This window comes from Pongo pygmaeus, chromosome 1, assembly GCF_028885625.2.
Source record: "Pongo pygmaeus isolate AG05252 chromosome 1, NHGRI_mPonPyg2-v2.0_pri, whole genome shotgun sequence".
Taxonomy (NCBI): domain Eukaryota; kingdom Metazoa; phylum Chordata; class Mammalia; order Primates; family Hominidae; genus Pongo; species Pongo pygmaeus.
In genome coordinates, this window is record NC_072373.2 from 106939255 (window position 1) to 106955411 (window position 16157).

General features: G+C 41.1%; 1 protein-coding gene and 1 pseudogene across 1 annotated transcript in view; one reads left to right on the plus strand and one right to left on the minus strand.

The window, feature by feature from the left end:
* Positions 1-884: 884 nt before the first annotated feature.
* On the minus strand, positions 885-3380 carry LOC129040724 (profilin-1-like; annotated as a pseudogene).
* A 6508-nt stretch (positions 3381-9888) lies between these two features.
* The window catches only part of LOC129015142 (neuroblastoma breakpoint family member 11-like), a 2260169-nt gene continuing 2253900 nt past the window's right edge, over positions 9889-16157 (plus strand). The window contains 6 exon segments of the mRNA XM_063663940.1: positions 9889-10063; positions 11843-11945; positions 12782-12996; positions 14084-14156; positions 14618-14741; positions 14743-14824. Coding sequence (XP_063520010.1) covers positions 9889-10063; positions 11843-11945; positions 12782-12996; positions 14084-14156; positions 14618-14741; positions 14743-14824 — 772 coding nt within the window.

A 16157-nucleotide genomic window follows, 5' to 3' on the forward strand; every position in this document is an offset into this window, starting at 1 on the left:
ACAAGAAACTTTGCGGCATAGAGAAATTCTTCTGTCTTGGTTGTGGTAGTAGTTCCATTAGTGTATACATTTTTAAACATGCATTGAATGACACATTTTTAAGTGGTGCAATCTTTTGTACCTAAATTAAACCTTTATAAAGTTGATTTCATTATCTTAATTTCTCCACACTAGCAATTTGCAGCTAGAAAATGAAATTCAATAAAACATAATAGAGATTAATAGCCGGAATCATTACATGCTTAAGAATACATGCAATGAAGCAGGTACAAGGCCCCTAAAAGCAATTGGTGAGAAAAATTAAAGAAGACTAAATAGAGAAATAGATATCTTGTTCATTCATTGGAAGACTCAATTTTGTTAGCATATTACATCAACACAATTCTGATTAATATTTCTAGTAGGAGATTTTAGAGAAATTTAAAAGCTAATTTCAAAATGTATTTGAAAATCAAAGAACCCAGAATAGGCAATTCAGTCTTGAAGAAGCAATAATTTGGAGGACTTACTCTGCTAGATTTCAAACCTGATTTTAAAGCTACAGTAATTTTGAAATGGTAGTACTGGTGTAAGTATTCATAAGTATATCAAAGTAAAAGAATACAGATTCAAACAATATGCCCACATATGTACAGTTAATTTTTTTAGTAGAATCTTTTTTATTCATAAAAAATCCCTCAAAACAAAAAAGTTTTCCAACAACACACAAGAGGGGTATAGGTAGGTGAAGGTGTCTGTCCATCTATCCCTGGCCCCCAGCCCATGTTGTTTTGGCAACAATAAGGTGTGTGGGGTAATGGCCCTCGAAATTAAAATGGTGTGTGTATGAGAAGGAAAGGGGGGCAAAGCTGTGGGGAGTGGTGGAGGGGAAGGAACCAAAGAGTTCAGTATTGGGAACGCTGAAGGTGGGAGGCCATTTCATAACATTTCTTGTTGATGAAACTGCCGTGGACACCTTCTTTGCCCATCAGCAGGCCTATCGTCTTGGCAGTCATGGTGACAGTGACATTGAAGGTGGAGGCTCCACCGATGCTCTTCGTATGAAGATCCACGGTCAATTCCCCATCCTGCAGCAGTGAGTCTGAGACCACGGTATATATCTGGCCCCCAAGTGTCAGCCCATTCATGAAAAAGCTTGACCAGTCTTTGCCAACCAGGACACCAACCGCAGCTGGGGTGATGTTGACGAAGGTTTTCTCCAGGACGATGGCCCAGTTGGAGGGCGAGTCCTTGTTGCCCATGATGGCCATGTCCTAACAGGTCCTGTCCTCCATGAGGCTGTAGATGGAGGCATCCACTTGGCCATTGCGCTGCTGTGTGGAATCCTCTGGTAGCTGCTGCCGGGACTGCCTGGGCTGGCAGGCGGGGGAGGCAGAGATCTCGGAGCAGGCACTGCCCTCCTCATCACTGCTCTGCTAGCTGTGCAGCAGCCCTCGCACTGCCACTTTAAAAATATATATATATATTTATATATTCATTTATTTATTATACTTTAAGTTCTAGGGTACATGTGCACAACGTACAGGTTTGTTACATAGGTGTATATTTGCCATGTTAGTTTGCTGCACCCATTAATTCGTCATTTACTTTAGGTATTTCTCCTAATGCTATTCCTCCCCCAGCCCCCCATCCCAGGACAGGCCCCGGTGTGTGATGTTCCCCGCCGTGTCCAAGTGTTCTCATTGTTCAATTCCCACCCATGAGTGAGAACATGCTCGCACCGCCACTTCTAAATGTTTTTAAAACAAAGGCACCAATGCCCTTCATTGGGGAAATGAAAGACTTTTAAGTAAAATGATTTTGAGTGAAATAATATTTATTGTTTTAAAAAGTTAATATTAACAACTACTCTCCATCATACATTGAAATTAACTTAAGATGTGAAAGTTAAAATTAGAAACCCTGTAAAGGAAAGAGAAAATAGTTTCATGAACTTGACATAAGAAAATATTTCTAAGACTACATACTGTAGCACTCATCACAATAAGAAATCAAGCAAATTGCACTTCATTTTTAAAAACCTTCTACTTATTACGTTGTTGATTAACAACTTAAAAGCTATCTGTAGACCAGGAATAGTTATTTGCAATATAATATAGCAAAAAATACGTGTATATAAATGGACTCATTCAAAATATATAAAGAACTCCTACAGATTACAAAGAAAATGACAAACACCCCAGTATATCAATGAACATAAAAATTTGAGAGCATATTTTACATAAGAAGATATCTAAATGAACATTAGGCATGAGAAAACCAAAATAGGATATCACTACACACTTGTAGAACGGCTATATTTAAAACACTGAAAATATTAAGTGCGTGGGAATGTAGAGCAACTGGAAATGGCCTACATCTTTCATAGAAATGTAAAATAATACAATTACTTTGCAAAACTCTGTGTCCATTTTCTACCCATTCACCAAGCACTCTATCCCCAGCTATAGATACCCTGGAAAATAAGTATGTATCTTCACAGAAATAATTGTGTGAGAATATTCATAGTTACTTACACACAGTAGCCAACAAGTAAACCTGTCTCCCATCAGAAAAATGGATATCAAATTGCGTGATAATCCTACAATCAATAGGATATTACTTGGCCAAAGCAAAATGAAACAAGGGAAAAACACAATCAAACAAATTAGTGGCATATATAACCACCTGAGTAAAGAGAAGTCAAAACCAGAGAACATGCTAAATGATTCCATTTTTTTATTTTTTTGAGATGGAGTCTCACTCTGTCCCCCAGGCTGGAGTGCAGTGGCACGATCTCAGCTCCACCTCCTGCGTTCAAGACATTTTTCCTGCCTCAGCCTCCCAAGTAGCTGGGATTAAGGCACCTGCCACCATACCTGGCTAATTTTTGTATTTTCAGTAGAGACAGGGTTTTGCCATGTTGGCCAGGCTGGTCTTGAACTCCTGACCTCAGGTGATCTGCCCGCCTCAGCCTCACAGTCTTGGGATTACAGGTGTGAGCCACCAGGCCCAGCCAATATGATTCCTTTTTTATGAAGCACGTGAATAAGCAAAATTAATCTATGGTAGCTGCTATAGTTTAAATATTGGTCCCCTCCAAATCACATGTTTAAATGTGGTTCCCAGTGTTGGAGGTGGGGGTTAATGGGAGGTGTTTGGGTCATGGGAGTGGATCTCTCATGAATAGGTTAATCCCCACCCTGGGAGAAGGTAGTGAGTGAATTCTCACTCTCTTAGTTCCTGTAGGAGCTGGTTATTAAAAAGTGCCTCTCACATTTACTCACTCTCTTTTGCTTCCTCTTTCACCATATGATCTCTGCACACACTGGTTCCTTTTCACCTTCTGCTGCAAGTGGAAGCAGCCTCAGGTCCTCATTAGGAGCAGATGAGGGTACCATGCTTCTTGTGCAGCCTGTAGAACTATGAGCAAAATGCACCCCTTTTCTTTATAAATTACCCAGCCTCTGGTATTCCTTTCCAGCAACACAAAGGGACTAAGGCAGTGACAACATTCAGAATATATTCTTCATTTGGGAGATGAGTATTGACTGGCAAGGACCACATCAGAACTTTGTGGCATGGGGGAAAATGTGCTCTGTCTTTAACTGGGTGTTATTATACAATGTACAGTTATATTAAAATTTATTAAGTTGTACCTCTAGATTTTTTGCAGTATACTCTATGCAAATTATACCTCAGTGAAGAACTGTTAGTATACAACAAAGAGAGAAAACAAACACTCAAAAATGTGAAAATTGACAGAAAATAGGTAAGAAATATTTAGCATATAAATAAGAGGGATCCATTTAGAAGAAATCAAAAGAAATGGAATAGAACAAAGACAAAAAAGTATAATAAAAAGAGTTTAAATTTCAAAGTTTGAAATGATATTAAAGTGGCATAGTTTCCTTGGGAAAATCAAGTGAGAACCACAAACTCTGAGACTAATTCCAGCAAAGGTATGTAAATCAGTTTGATCTAATGGTGCACAGTTATCTTTGAAGGCCAAAAGGAACTGGTTTCAAATTCTTATTCCTCTCTTCACTAGTTTTGTGACATAGGGAAATTTTGCAATCTTTCTGAGATTGTTTTCTCATCAGGAGCAGGATAATACCTAAGTAACAGGATAGTTCATAGATTTAAATATGATCGCATGGTAGTGGATATGAACCATAATTAGTTTTTAAGAATATATTTACACTGAGCTCTCCTTTATCCACGTTAAAATTGTAGACAAACAACAATTGACAAAGAATAGACAAAATAGTCTATTCTTTGTTTCTAGAAAGATAAATATTCTTCCTTTGTTTCTAGAAAAAAGTCACACATACAGTAAAAATAGAAAGGACTTAGTTCATATTGAACAATCTTCCCCAAACCCTGAAACAGCTCTACTTTCTAACACCAGAAATGTCTTGACTGAGTCAAACCCCTGCAGTCCCCTCTGTCTGGAATAGATGGAGGAAGTTTGCTCCAGCCTTAGAACAGCATGGGCTGGTAAGCATTCTCAGAGAGCCTCTCGACTTCAACTCTAAAGGCCCTGAGGAATATGTGCAACTGGGTCGGGTTAAGGCTAAGCTGAACCACATGACCAGGGCTCTCTCCAGCGCCAAAGTCAGTGGAAGGATATCAGTCCCCAGAGCTCTGTCACAGGCCATGGGATGCTCCATGGAGGGGTGGTGAGCACATGAATAACAATCAGGAGAAACTTCGGTAATGGACAGGAGGCATAAATAAACAATGTCCGCCCTCCACTAAAACCCAGGAAAGTTCTCATTCAAAAAACGATGTTTTGAAGAAAACATAGGTACAAATCTTTGTGACTTTAGATTAGACATTTTTTAAGCAGGCACAAACAATCCAAAAATAGATAAATGGACTTAATTAAAATAAAAAACTTATATGCTTCAAAGGATGCTGTCAAGTAAGTGAAAAGATAATCCACATAATGGGAGAACTATTTCCAAATTATGAATTTGACACAGGTCTAGTACCTACAGTATATAAGAAATTCATATAACTGAGCAATAAATGACAAACAACCAAATTTAACAATGGGAAAAAAGCTGTGAGTAGAGGTTTCCCTAAAGCAAACACACAAATGGCCAAGAAGCATATGCAAATATGTTCAATGTTTTTTATTAGGAAAATGTAATTTTAAACCAAAATGAGATACCACTTCACACCCACTAGTATGACTTAAGAAAAAAATAAAGATAACACATGTTTGGAAAGTTATGGAGAATATGGAATTCTCATATATTACTATTGGAAATGTGAAATGACATAGCTACTGAAGTTGGTAAACAGTATGTGAGTTCCTCAAAAAGTTAAACATATAAAAAAAAGTTAAACATAAAGTGACATATGATGCAGCAATTGCACTTCTAGGTTTATAACAAAGAAAAGAAAAACATGTATTCACTCAAAAACATGTACAAGGGTGTTCATAGCAGCATTATTCATAATAGTTAAAAAGTGGAAATATCTTTAAACACTATCAGTTGACGAATAAACAAAATGTGGTATAACCATATAGTGGAATATTATTTGGCCATAAAAATGTTGAAGTACTGATGCAGGCTAAAAAGGATGAAACTTGAGAACAATATGCTAAGAACCAGATGCAAAATGCCACACTTTGTTATTCCATATAGAGGAAGTGCCCAGAACAAGTACATGTATATATAGAGAAAGTAGAGAAAGTAGATTAGTGGTTGTCAGAGAGCGCAAGAAGGGGGGAATTGGAGAGTGACTGCCCATAAATACAGGCATGATTTTGGCATTATGAAAATATTCTGGAATTAGGTAGTGATGATGGTTGTGAAACTTTTGGAATATGGTAAATATGGTATGCTTAAAAATGGTGAATTTTGTGATATATGAATTTTACTGTAGAAATAATAACAACAGTAATAAAGCAAGGTGTCTTTCCACATCTTCATGTCTTGTATTTTCATAAAAAAAAAAAAAAGTATGTCAGGGCCAGGCTCAGTGGCTCACTCCTGGATTCCCAGCACTTTTGGAGGCCTAAGTGGGAGGATCACTTGAAGCCAGAAGTTCAAAACCAGCCTAAGCAACATAGCAAGACCTTGTCTCTATGAAAAATAAAAAATTCACCAGAAATGATGATGTGTGCCTAGAGTTCCAACTGCTTGGAAAGCTGAGTCAGGAGGATCGCTTGAGCCCAGGAGTTCAAGGTTGCAGTGACCTATAATCACCACTGCACTCCAGCCTGTGTGACAGAACAAGACCCTGTCTCAAAAAAAAAAAAAAAAAAAAAAAGCATCTCACTTTAATAGTAAGTGGCCAGAATATAATGCTGGCAGCAAGTTGTGAGGAAATGTATTAGATGAAAGAAGTTAAATTCCAGTTTTCCTTTTTTCAGAAATGAGGTATAGGGGAGAGAAACACATACTTGGAAAGAGCTGACCCAGCTGAATTGGAAAACGTGGGAAGGGGATGGGGAAGAGGCTGCTCCACCTGAGATCTGGCTCCAGGACTTACAACAAGGGGAACTTGGGCAAGTTACAGACTCTCTGTGCCTCAGTTTCTTCATCAGCAAAACAGAAAGAATATCCCATAAACTGTAAGGTCGATGTTAGCAGTGGGTCCCCAAATTGACTGCACACCTGAGTCATGTTAACAAACACATTCCAGGCCCCACCTGAGCCCTCTGAATCAGAATCCCTGCAAGGAGGACAATGAACTTGTATTTGCACTGACTTTTCCAGCTGTTTCTTACTCTGATCAACTTGGGGGTAGGACCCATTGGGCTTCATCACATCATTCCAAAGCCAAAACAAAACAGCAGAACAAGAATATTTTTAATGCGGTCTCTAAAACAGAGGAGAAACTGTTGTGGGAACCTAGAAGTAAAGGAGATCTGGCTTGCTGGACTCCATTTAAACTTTGAGTACAGCAGAGACACAAGTTCTTCAGGACACATGGCTGAGGCAGTGACAGTCCAACTTTGGAAGAGTGGAAGGCCTAGTTTCACATTCAAGCATGTTTGAGTAGAAATTAAGTTTACCTCTTTCTGTGCAGCAACATGGCCTATCTTTCCTAAGCTTCTCAGCTTACAAGAAAAGGAATCATACTGCTAAGAATTCAAACTTCAGCAGTCATGGGTAAGTAAGGAAGTCTTATAAATCTATTCTAGCCACCTAACAAGAAACCAGAAATTTAGCAAGTTCTTTCACTTTCAGGACAGTTGTGTTCACTAGATCAGAGGCATTGAGACATGAAGAACAGACCCCTAAAAAGGGAAAGTGTTCCTTTCAGTTTGAGGACATCATTGGAACATTAGGGAAGTGGGAACCCAGCTGCCCGCTCTATGGTATGGGTTGCCTTTGTGTCTGGAATGTGTCTGATGTCCTGATCCCTATGCCCATTTCAGGGAGCCTTGGGAGGAGCCAGAATCATTGATGGAATTGGACAGTGCATGGAGATGGCTCAGCAGGATGAGGGTAAGTACAGGGGCAAGTCCAGGTCATACTGAGAGACAAAGAGTGGTGCTGATGGGGACAGACAAAGATAAAATCAAAAGTTTGTATTTCATTTTCAGAAACTCAAACCAACAATAAACTTGGCCTTAGGAGAAATAATAAGTATTTTTCTATTTACATGAGAATTTAATCTCAAAACAGAAATCAGAAAAATATTAAGTCCAGGGCATGAAACCTAAACCATTGCTCATATTTATTCTTTCTAAATAGAGCAAAGTGTAAAATCTTCTCCATAAGACATACCTTGTGGTTATAAAAAGGCAAAAGTCTTAGTGAGAATCATTGATATTCCATACAGGAGTGAATTAAACACAGCCAAGGGAAGACCCAAGTCTCATACTTCTCTTGTATATTCCAAAGTTCCAGGGAAATTCCAGGTGATAGAGGTTATTTCCCATACTGTTAAAGCAAGGTTGCAGACACTTCTGAATTTTTGTCCCAGTACTCTAGGAGGGCACACCTCTGTCCTGGAAAATAATACAGGAATTGAATACTCTTCCCTTGACTCATTCTGGTCATTCTTCCAGCATCACAAAAACCAAAAAATGGAAATATGGCCAAATACATGATTTGCTATCCCTTTTGTTCAGGTTTCTTACCTGTTACTTATGTATAATAGCATTACCTTAACGATTATGATGAAGATACAATGTCCAAATATGAGCACAGTTTTGAGCAAAATGCCTTGCATGAATTGGTCAGCGAATAATTACTAAATAATTATGTGGATATTTACTGAATTATATGGATCCTGTGAATAATTACTGAATAATTATTGTGGTTGCTTTTATTGGCAGTGCTGAAAACTCATCCCTGTGTGACCTCATGTAAGCCATGTAACTTTGTGAACCTGCCATTTTATCATTTGTAAAATGAAGAAACTTGACAGATTTTCATTCTGACACAGAATGTCAGGTCTCCCAGACCCCAGAAAATACATTGACTTAAAGCCTTTGATACATCTCAAAGCAGTGTCCTTCCAGTGTCATTGGAGGAAGGTGCAGGCTGCAGAGAGGGATGCTTTCAAATGGGATTGATCCAGTCCTCCTTCCTTCACTTCCACATGAATTCTGGGCAGGAGTGAAAGCTGAGAAAGTGAGGAGGTGGTTCAGGGGATCACTCTTTCCTACTCATTCCTCTCACCTAAAACTCACCTTCTACTGCAGAGCAACACTGAGGATCACCAACCAACTGTTCTGTTAGTGGAGTGCAACCAAAAATCAATGATGTTAGTCCAACTCAACATAATATATGACAAACCACAATCCATAAGAAATGCTTGTGGCCCTGTTCTTTTCAGTATATGGGAAAACAAAATGGGAACACCAAATAGCTTCAGGTTTACAAAAATTCCCAAGATAGATGGTCACACATGTTTTCAGGAGATCCCTATATAAATGATTTTGATCATTTGATACCTTGAAAAGAGCTCTTGTGGCTCTAGAATGACATCTATAGTGAAAATTATAAAATGTAGTGCTCAGTGACATTAAAAAACAAATCAACCCACATAGAGGAAGAGCTTTGGTTGTAGGGATGTCAAACTGGTCTAGAATGTAATGAAAAGCCAAGATGGTGCCCCAGTAAGAAAAAAAGAAATCAACATAACCATGGGATGCAGCAAGAAGAGTACTGAGACAGGAAAGAAAACATTTTTTAAAAATGAATTATTCTTTCACTTTCTAATGGATACAGAAAAAACTGCAGAAGGCCCAGAGGACATCAGGGCAGGCTGAAAGTTTGATACCTTAGACTTGTGGAAAAGCCTTAAGATCTGTTTTAACTTACAGCAGGTGGGGTGACTTCATGACTACCATAAGAAAATCTAACCTGCTGGGAAACTGTTTCTACCTTGATGATGTTGTACAGACAAGTGATAAACAGTGAGGAATATGCTTAGATGTATTGGGAAAGAGATAGGTCTGTGGCATTGTCACAATGGTACATGAATACTGAGAGTGAATACTGAAGGAATGATCCGCATTGGTGGTGACCCTCAGGTGAGACCAGGGTGCCTGAGTTTCAGCAAAGCCTGGACAATTGCAACGCAGGGCTCCTAAAATTCCATGACACCCCCACCTTCTAATTCTGTTATTGCAACTGCAGACGATTACCTGGCATGCTGGCCACAATGTACCTCACTCTTGTCAGAGTCTGAGCTACTGGCAGTGCCTTCAGCTCTGAGCTCAGGCACCTCAAACCTTGTTTTTGTGTTGAAGAATCCTAAAGTGCTGTGGGGTGTGATCACGTTTTTCTCAACAGTAAGTTAAGAATTTCAGTTATTGACATCCCTCAGTCCTGATTAAACCTGTTTGATTTCACCAGTTTTTAACCCATCACGTGTTTGGGTTTCTTCTCCCCAGTCCCTGGTTCCACCTCTTCTGCCACTAACGTCAGCATGGTGGTATCTGCTGGCCCTTGATCCAGTGAGAAGGCAGAGATGAACGTTCTAGAAATCAATGATAAATTGCACCCCCAGCTGGCAGAGAACAAGCAGCAGTTCAGAAACATCAAAGAGAAATTTCTTGTAACTCAAGTGGCCTATTTCCAGGCCAACCGGCAGAACAAATGCCGTAAGTTCTGTAGGCTCACCATCACAAAGGTGATGAATGATGTCCTGTCTTCTCTCTGAGAAACTAAATGTTCCCTCTATCAAAAATAATTTCACCCTTCCCGTACTTCTAAGAATACAGAAATGGGTATTTTAACATTTTGTTAAAGTTGGAAGAGAGAGGTACCAAAGTATTTAGCAACTTTCCATGTTTGCAGCCAGGTGGGGGTGGGACTAGAGTTAAAATCCCAGTTATTGATTTCTGACACAAGCACAGAATGATCTGTTTTCTCGAAGAGGCTAAATCATGTTTTCAAGAATCCTCTCTGTACCATATCAGATCCTGCAGACAAATAACATCTAGTCTGCTGTTCTAAATGTCTGGGACTAGTCAACTATTATTCAGTTCAAGCTTCTGTTGAGGCCCAATAGGAAAAGCTCTGTTCTAGTGACCCTGAGGGAAACTTGATGATAGTACCCAGTATCTACTCTGAGGGGCTTCAAGAGGAGTCTACTCCTAATAGAACCTGTGGTATATATAAATGACAGCACGAAGAGCAGGGAGTCGGGGCCATGCACGGTGGCTCACTCCTGTAATCCCAGCACTTTGGGAGGCTGACTTGGGCAGAACATGAGGTCAGGAGTTTGAGACCAGCCTGGGCAAGATGGAGAGACCCTGTCTCTACTAAAAATTCAAAAATTAGCTGGGCGTGGTGGCAGGCACCTGTAATCCCAGCTACTTGGGAGGCTGAGGCAGGAGAATCCTTTGAACCCAGGAGGCAGAGGTTGCAGTGAGCCAAGATTGTTCCATTGCACTACAGCCTGGATGACAGGGCAAGACTCATAAAAATAAAAAAATTAAAAAATAAAAAAAACAGCAGAGAGTACCCTGGTGAGAGGGAAGTCCTGCTTCTTGTGGCACAAGCTCTTGTTCCTAAAAAGGAAGAAAGATCCCATCCAAGATTGTGTAGAAGTAGAAGTGCAGTGTGCAGAGCAGGGACCCTGGGCCTGTCTCCTGTGCTCCATCCAAGTTGCTTTTCTTGCCTGTCCCTCAGTCTGTCCCTCAGTTTTCTCATCTGTTCAAAGGATACGACAATAATACCTACCTCTGTGAATTGCTACAATGAATTGCATGAGCAATTTCTTGTCAATCTCCTAGAACATTTATTTGCACAGAGTAAACACTATCTATTAGTTCTTTATTCTACTGTTTCTAAATTAACACAGACTTTATTAGCATTTGGGCATATTTCCTTCATGGCCTTATGGTCTTATGCCTCATACTTTATGCTTCAGATATGATTCTTAAAATCATATCTGAAGATATTATTTAAAAACCAAAGATTTTAAAAATCTTTGACATATTTGTCCTTGAAATTCCCAGTAAAAGGGAAACCATCAGTCCTGTAGCCCTGGGGGCCTTCCTGACTGTACAAGAAATCACTAGTTCATGCCTCCATGCAGTGTTTTAGAGCAGAGGCTGCAAGTCTTGGGAAAGTGGTCCCACATTCAGAGTCACACGTCTCGGGCTGTGAGTTCTGACTCCACTTCGTTGTGGTTGAATCATCTTGTCAACTTCCTTGATGTGCCCTTGAGTTTCTCTTTCTTCATCTCTAAATTTTGGAGGATCATTTGTCAGAAAGTTGGGAGACTGAAGAGTAAAGATGTGGAATTCCCTGCCTATAGCCTGGTACTGGGGACAGTTTTGTTCTTGAGATGGACCTGGCTCCTGCCCTGTAGGCAGTGACCACAGCAGCATGTGCAGCCTTACACTGAGGCAGCCATGTCTGTCTTTTCTCAGAGTATGAAGAGTGCAAAGACCTCATAAAATCGATGCTAAGGGATGAGCTGCAGTTCAAGGAGGAGAAGCTTGCAGAGCAGCTTAAGCAAGCTGAGGAGCTCAGGTGAGGGGGCCCCATTGGGGCAGGCAGGTGGGGAGGTGTGTAAATCTCTGAAGTACAGCAGCTTGGTGGGGAGAAATAAGAGCTAAGCTGGGCCAGGGGAAGGGCAGGAATTGCCATGGCAGGCTCTTGACACACAAATATTTGTCAAACAGAGAACAAAGAAAATAATAAGTTATGGGTTGCAGTTGTTTCTCAGAGCCTTGTTTTCTCCTTTTCAAACAAGTAATTGTTGAGGTGAAATTTGCATAACACAAAATTAACCAAAGGAGTGGGAACCACCCAGCAGCATTCAGTATACTCCAAATGGTGTGCCATCACCACCCCACTTACCCTTAGTCAGAATCACCTCCTGACTGACTGCGGCTTCTCATTCTTTCACTCAATCAATGTTGCCTTCTTGACCCTGTCATTCTTTTCTTCTTTCATTTTTTTCAATTCACCCCATCTGCACCTGGCCTCATTTCTGTACATGGCTTTGTATCTAGTCGCCGCAAGATACACTATGTGTATTTTCACATGGAGATGTCCATGTCCAGAGTGAGGAACTGAAAGGATGTCTTTTTGAAATGGAATTAGGAAGACACCTACTTTTGTTTGCAGAAGAGAAAGATGAATGGAACATCATCGAGGATCTTACAGGAGTCCTTTCTGATATAGAGGAAGCCTGTAAACCATTTTCTATTCTTTCTCTTGGCCACAGACATTCCTTTCAACATGTGCTGACCTTCTGCTTGGAGGTCTCTTTGAGGACATTATCTCAGAAATCTCTGTCACAATATTAGAACAGATCACTCATCCCTTTCCACTGTAAAATTTTCTCTACTATCTCATCTTAGGTGATATAAAGTCCCAGTCCACTCTCAGGAACAAGAGCTGAGCCAGTTAAGGGAGAAGTTATGGGAAGGGAGAGATGCCTCCCACTCATTGAATCAGCATCTCCAGGCCCTCCTCACTCCAGATGAGCCGGACAAGTCCCAGGGGCAGGACCCCCAAGAACAGCTGGCTGAGGGTTGTAGACTGGCACAGCACCTTGTCCAAAAGCTCAGCCCAGGTAAGGTGGCCATAGGCCCTGATGACCCAAAACCCCAGACTTATGAGAGACACCAGACCTCCATACTTTCACAATGACAGTTGTATCAGTGGTGTTTTTTTCCACTAAACATATGTGGCCATGACATGACCAGGACTTCCTGGGTAAGAACAGAGAGGAGAAACCCATGGGGTTGGAGGTCAAAGTATTGCAAGTGTCCCTCCTTCCTTGATGGAAGGTGGTCTTTGGAGCAAGAGGCAGCATCTATCTAGTTTTAAAGGACAGGAAGGAGGCTGTGACAGGAGGGCACTTGTTAGAGTGAAAAGAGCTCTGGACTAAGAATGAAGGTTCCCAGGCTGTCTCCTCGGCGATATTCTTAATAACTGTCAGTGAGTGAGTGATTTATCTTTCCTGCATTCCTCTCTCTCTCCATCTACAAAGGCAGGCAAATTGTCTCTTGCAAGGGTCTGAAGCATCCAAATGTGGGACCACTTATGACTGCTTTTCAAAATGAGATGAAGCCCCTCACCGTGTGGTGTTGGAGAAGGCACTTGATGTTGGGGCTTTTGGTGGTAGGAAGTGCTTCAGACCGGAGCACTCCCTATGGAAAGAATGTCCCTGAATAACACAGCAGAAGCCACATGGGGGGTCTGTGAAGTCTCGTGATGAATAGAGATTCATTCATCATGAATGAATCTCTATTCATCAGGACTGTGGGACAAGTTTGTCCTCCCTAAGAGAAAGAATTAGGTTCAAAATGCGAACTGTGACAGGACAACAAGCCTCTGCCTGGGAATCAGATCTGTGGCAGGATGTGGGAAACAGTTGCTAAAGTCCAGAGAGAGGCTGCACAAGCCTCCAGTGATATGGGGAGCAAAAGGTCTTTTCAATATTTGGCCACATCTTGATGGTGGCCCTCTAGATCAGAAATGCATTGCCTGATGGATCAGGAAACCATGCCAGGGCATTTTGTTAAAGGTAAAACATGAGAGCTTTCTGTTGAATGGTGACCCATGCCTAGATATTCATGCCTCTATGTACATTGGGCTGACTGTCCTTGCAGAGTGTGAAGTGGGAAATATCTGAACGAACACTTCTATATTTACAGAAAATGATGAAGCTGAGGATGAAGATGTTAAAGTTAAGGAGGCTGAGAAAGTACAAGAATTATGTGCCCCCATGTAACACTGAATAATCAGGAGCAAGTAATCAGTGGTAACATATGAAAAAGGTCTAGGAGGCACACCTTCTCTGGCATCTATGGTGGGACAAAATCCTGCATTCCCTTGGCCATAGTATGTGAAATTCAACCCAGCTTAGACACAGGATGTGGCAGCTGTCATGTTTCTCTATGTGTGATGAGTGTCGTGTCTGTACTGTACAGGGATAGCTGAGTCTTCATCCTCCTCAGCTCCTATCTGTCCAGTGCAATGAACACCAGTTGCTCTCTTCCTCTCTGGCTCCCATGGCAGCCAAGCTCTGTTGCAGAGAGAGGATTGCCTGTTCCCTCTTAAAGGGAATCTCCTGTTTGCTTTCTGGGACCACTCTCTTAATGCCTCCTGCCAAAACCAGCTAGGACCCCCTGGGGTCCAATCCCTCTGTGTTTATTCTTCTGTCATCTCTGTCCCATCTGGCTCATCAGGGAGGTGCAGAAAGCTGAAGAAAGGGAATTCCCTGAGGACTCACTGGAGGAATGTGCCATCACTTGTTCAAATAGCCACAGCCCTTGTGACTCCAACCAACCTCATAGAAACACCAAAATCACCTTTTGAGGAAGACAAAGTCTACCCAACTCTCACTGACTCATCCTCTTATGGTGAATGGCAGGATGCTGTACACATTATCCCAGGTAGCCTCTATTTTCCTTGTGTCTCATACCTCTTTCTAGGCTGAGGAAGATAAACTCTGAAGACAGGCTCTATACACAGAAATTGGTTTGAATAAAAAACTACGATTGGATTCTAAACACAGATATCAGGGAGATTTGTGTCCTTCTCAGCTCATGTCATGCCTTTGTCTGCCAGTCCCCAGTATCAAGTTACTGGACCCCAAGCAAGTGTGACAATCTCATAGTCACCTGAGTGCAGGAGGTGGAGGAAGTATCTGCCAGGCCTCCTAGCTTCGATTCAGTATCTCTTGTCACCTGTGATTAAGTCATCTGTCCCTATACAATGTCCATGGAGTTTCTATGGCTTTTTAAGGAAGCTGGAAGCTTTTCCTGTGTATTTGGAAATATTGTTCCCCAGGCTTCACTGCCCTCAGCTTTAATCTTGATCTTTAAGTCAGCTTACTTAGCTACTTAGCTGCACAGTTACCTTGAAATCAGGATGGAAACTTTCTTCTTCACTTTGATGATATATTTCCATAAAGCAAGGCTGGAACCTGGTTCTCCACCCCATCAATGCAATGGCTGATCCAATGTTTCTTTGTAGCATCATAGATTCCTTTTTTTTTTTAAATGGAGTCTTGCTCTGTCACCCAGGCTGGAGTGCAGTGGCACCATCCTGGCTTGGTGCAACCTCTGCCTCCCAGATTCAAGTGAATCTCCTGCCTCAGCCTCCTGAGTAGCTGGGACCACAGGTGCACAACATCACATCAGGCTAATTTTTGTATTTTTAGTAGAGATGGGGTTTCCCCATATTGGCCAGGCTGATCTTGAACTCATGACCTCAAATGATTCACCTGCCTTGGCCTCCCAAATCACAGATTCTTTTTAAAACAAGAGTTGTTAGAATTTACGTGTCAGTCGAGTTTCATGTATAGATGCCTCTAAACATTTAATGTCCATGTTACCTGGGGATATAAGTCAGTTTTGCAGCAACACTCCTAGAAAATTGTTTGACCAATTTTTGGGGATATTTTGGGGAAAAATTTTGTTTAAATTTGCATAGACTCAGGCAGGGAATACGGCATTATGGTCTACCCATAGATGGAGATTTTGGTCTGAAAAGCAGGGTTATCTACTTCTCATCAGGCTTAATCTAGGGCACCCTAGAATATTCCTGTCAGAATCCATATTCATGCACTGAGAATAGTTATGTCCTTGTGTTATGACTGGACAGTGATTTGGTCATATGTGAAGTGTGAATTGCTTAATGTGACCTGCTTCTCTGAATTTATTTACAGAAAATGAAAGTGATGATGAGGAAGAGAAGGAAAAAGGAAAAAGGGTCAGTGTCTCC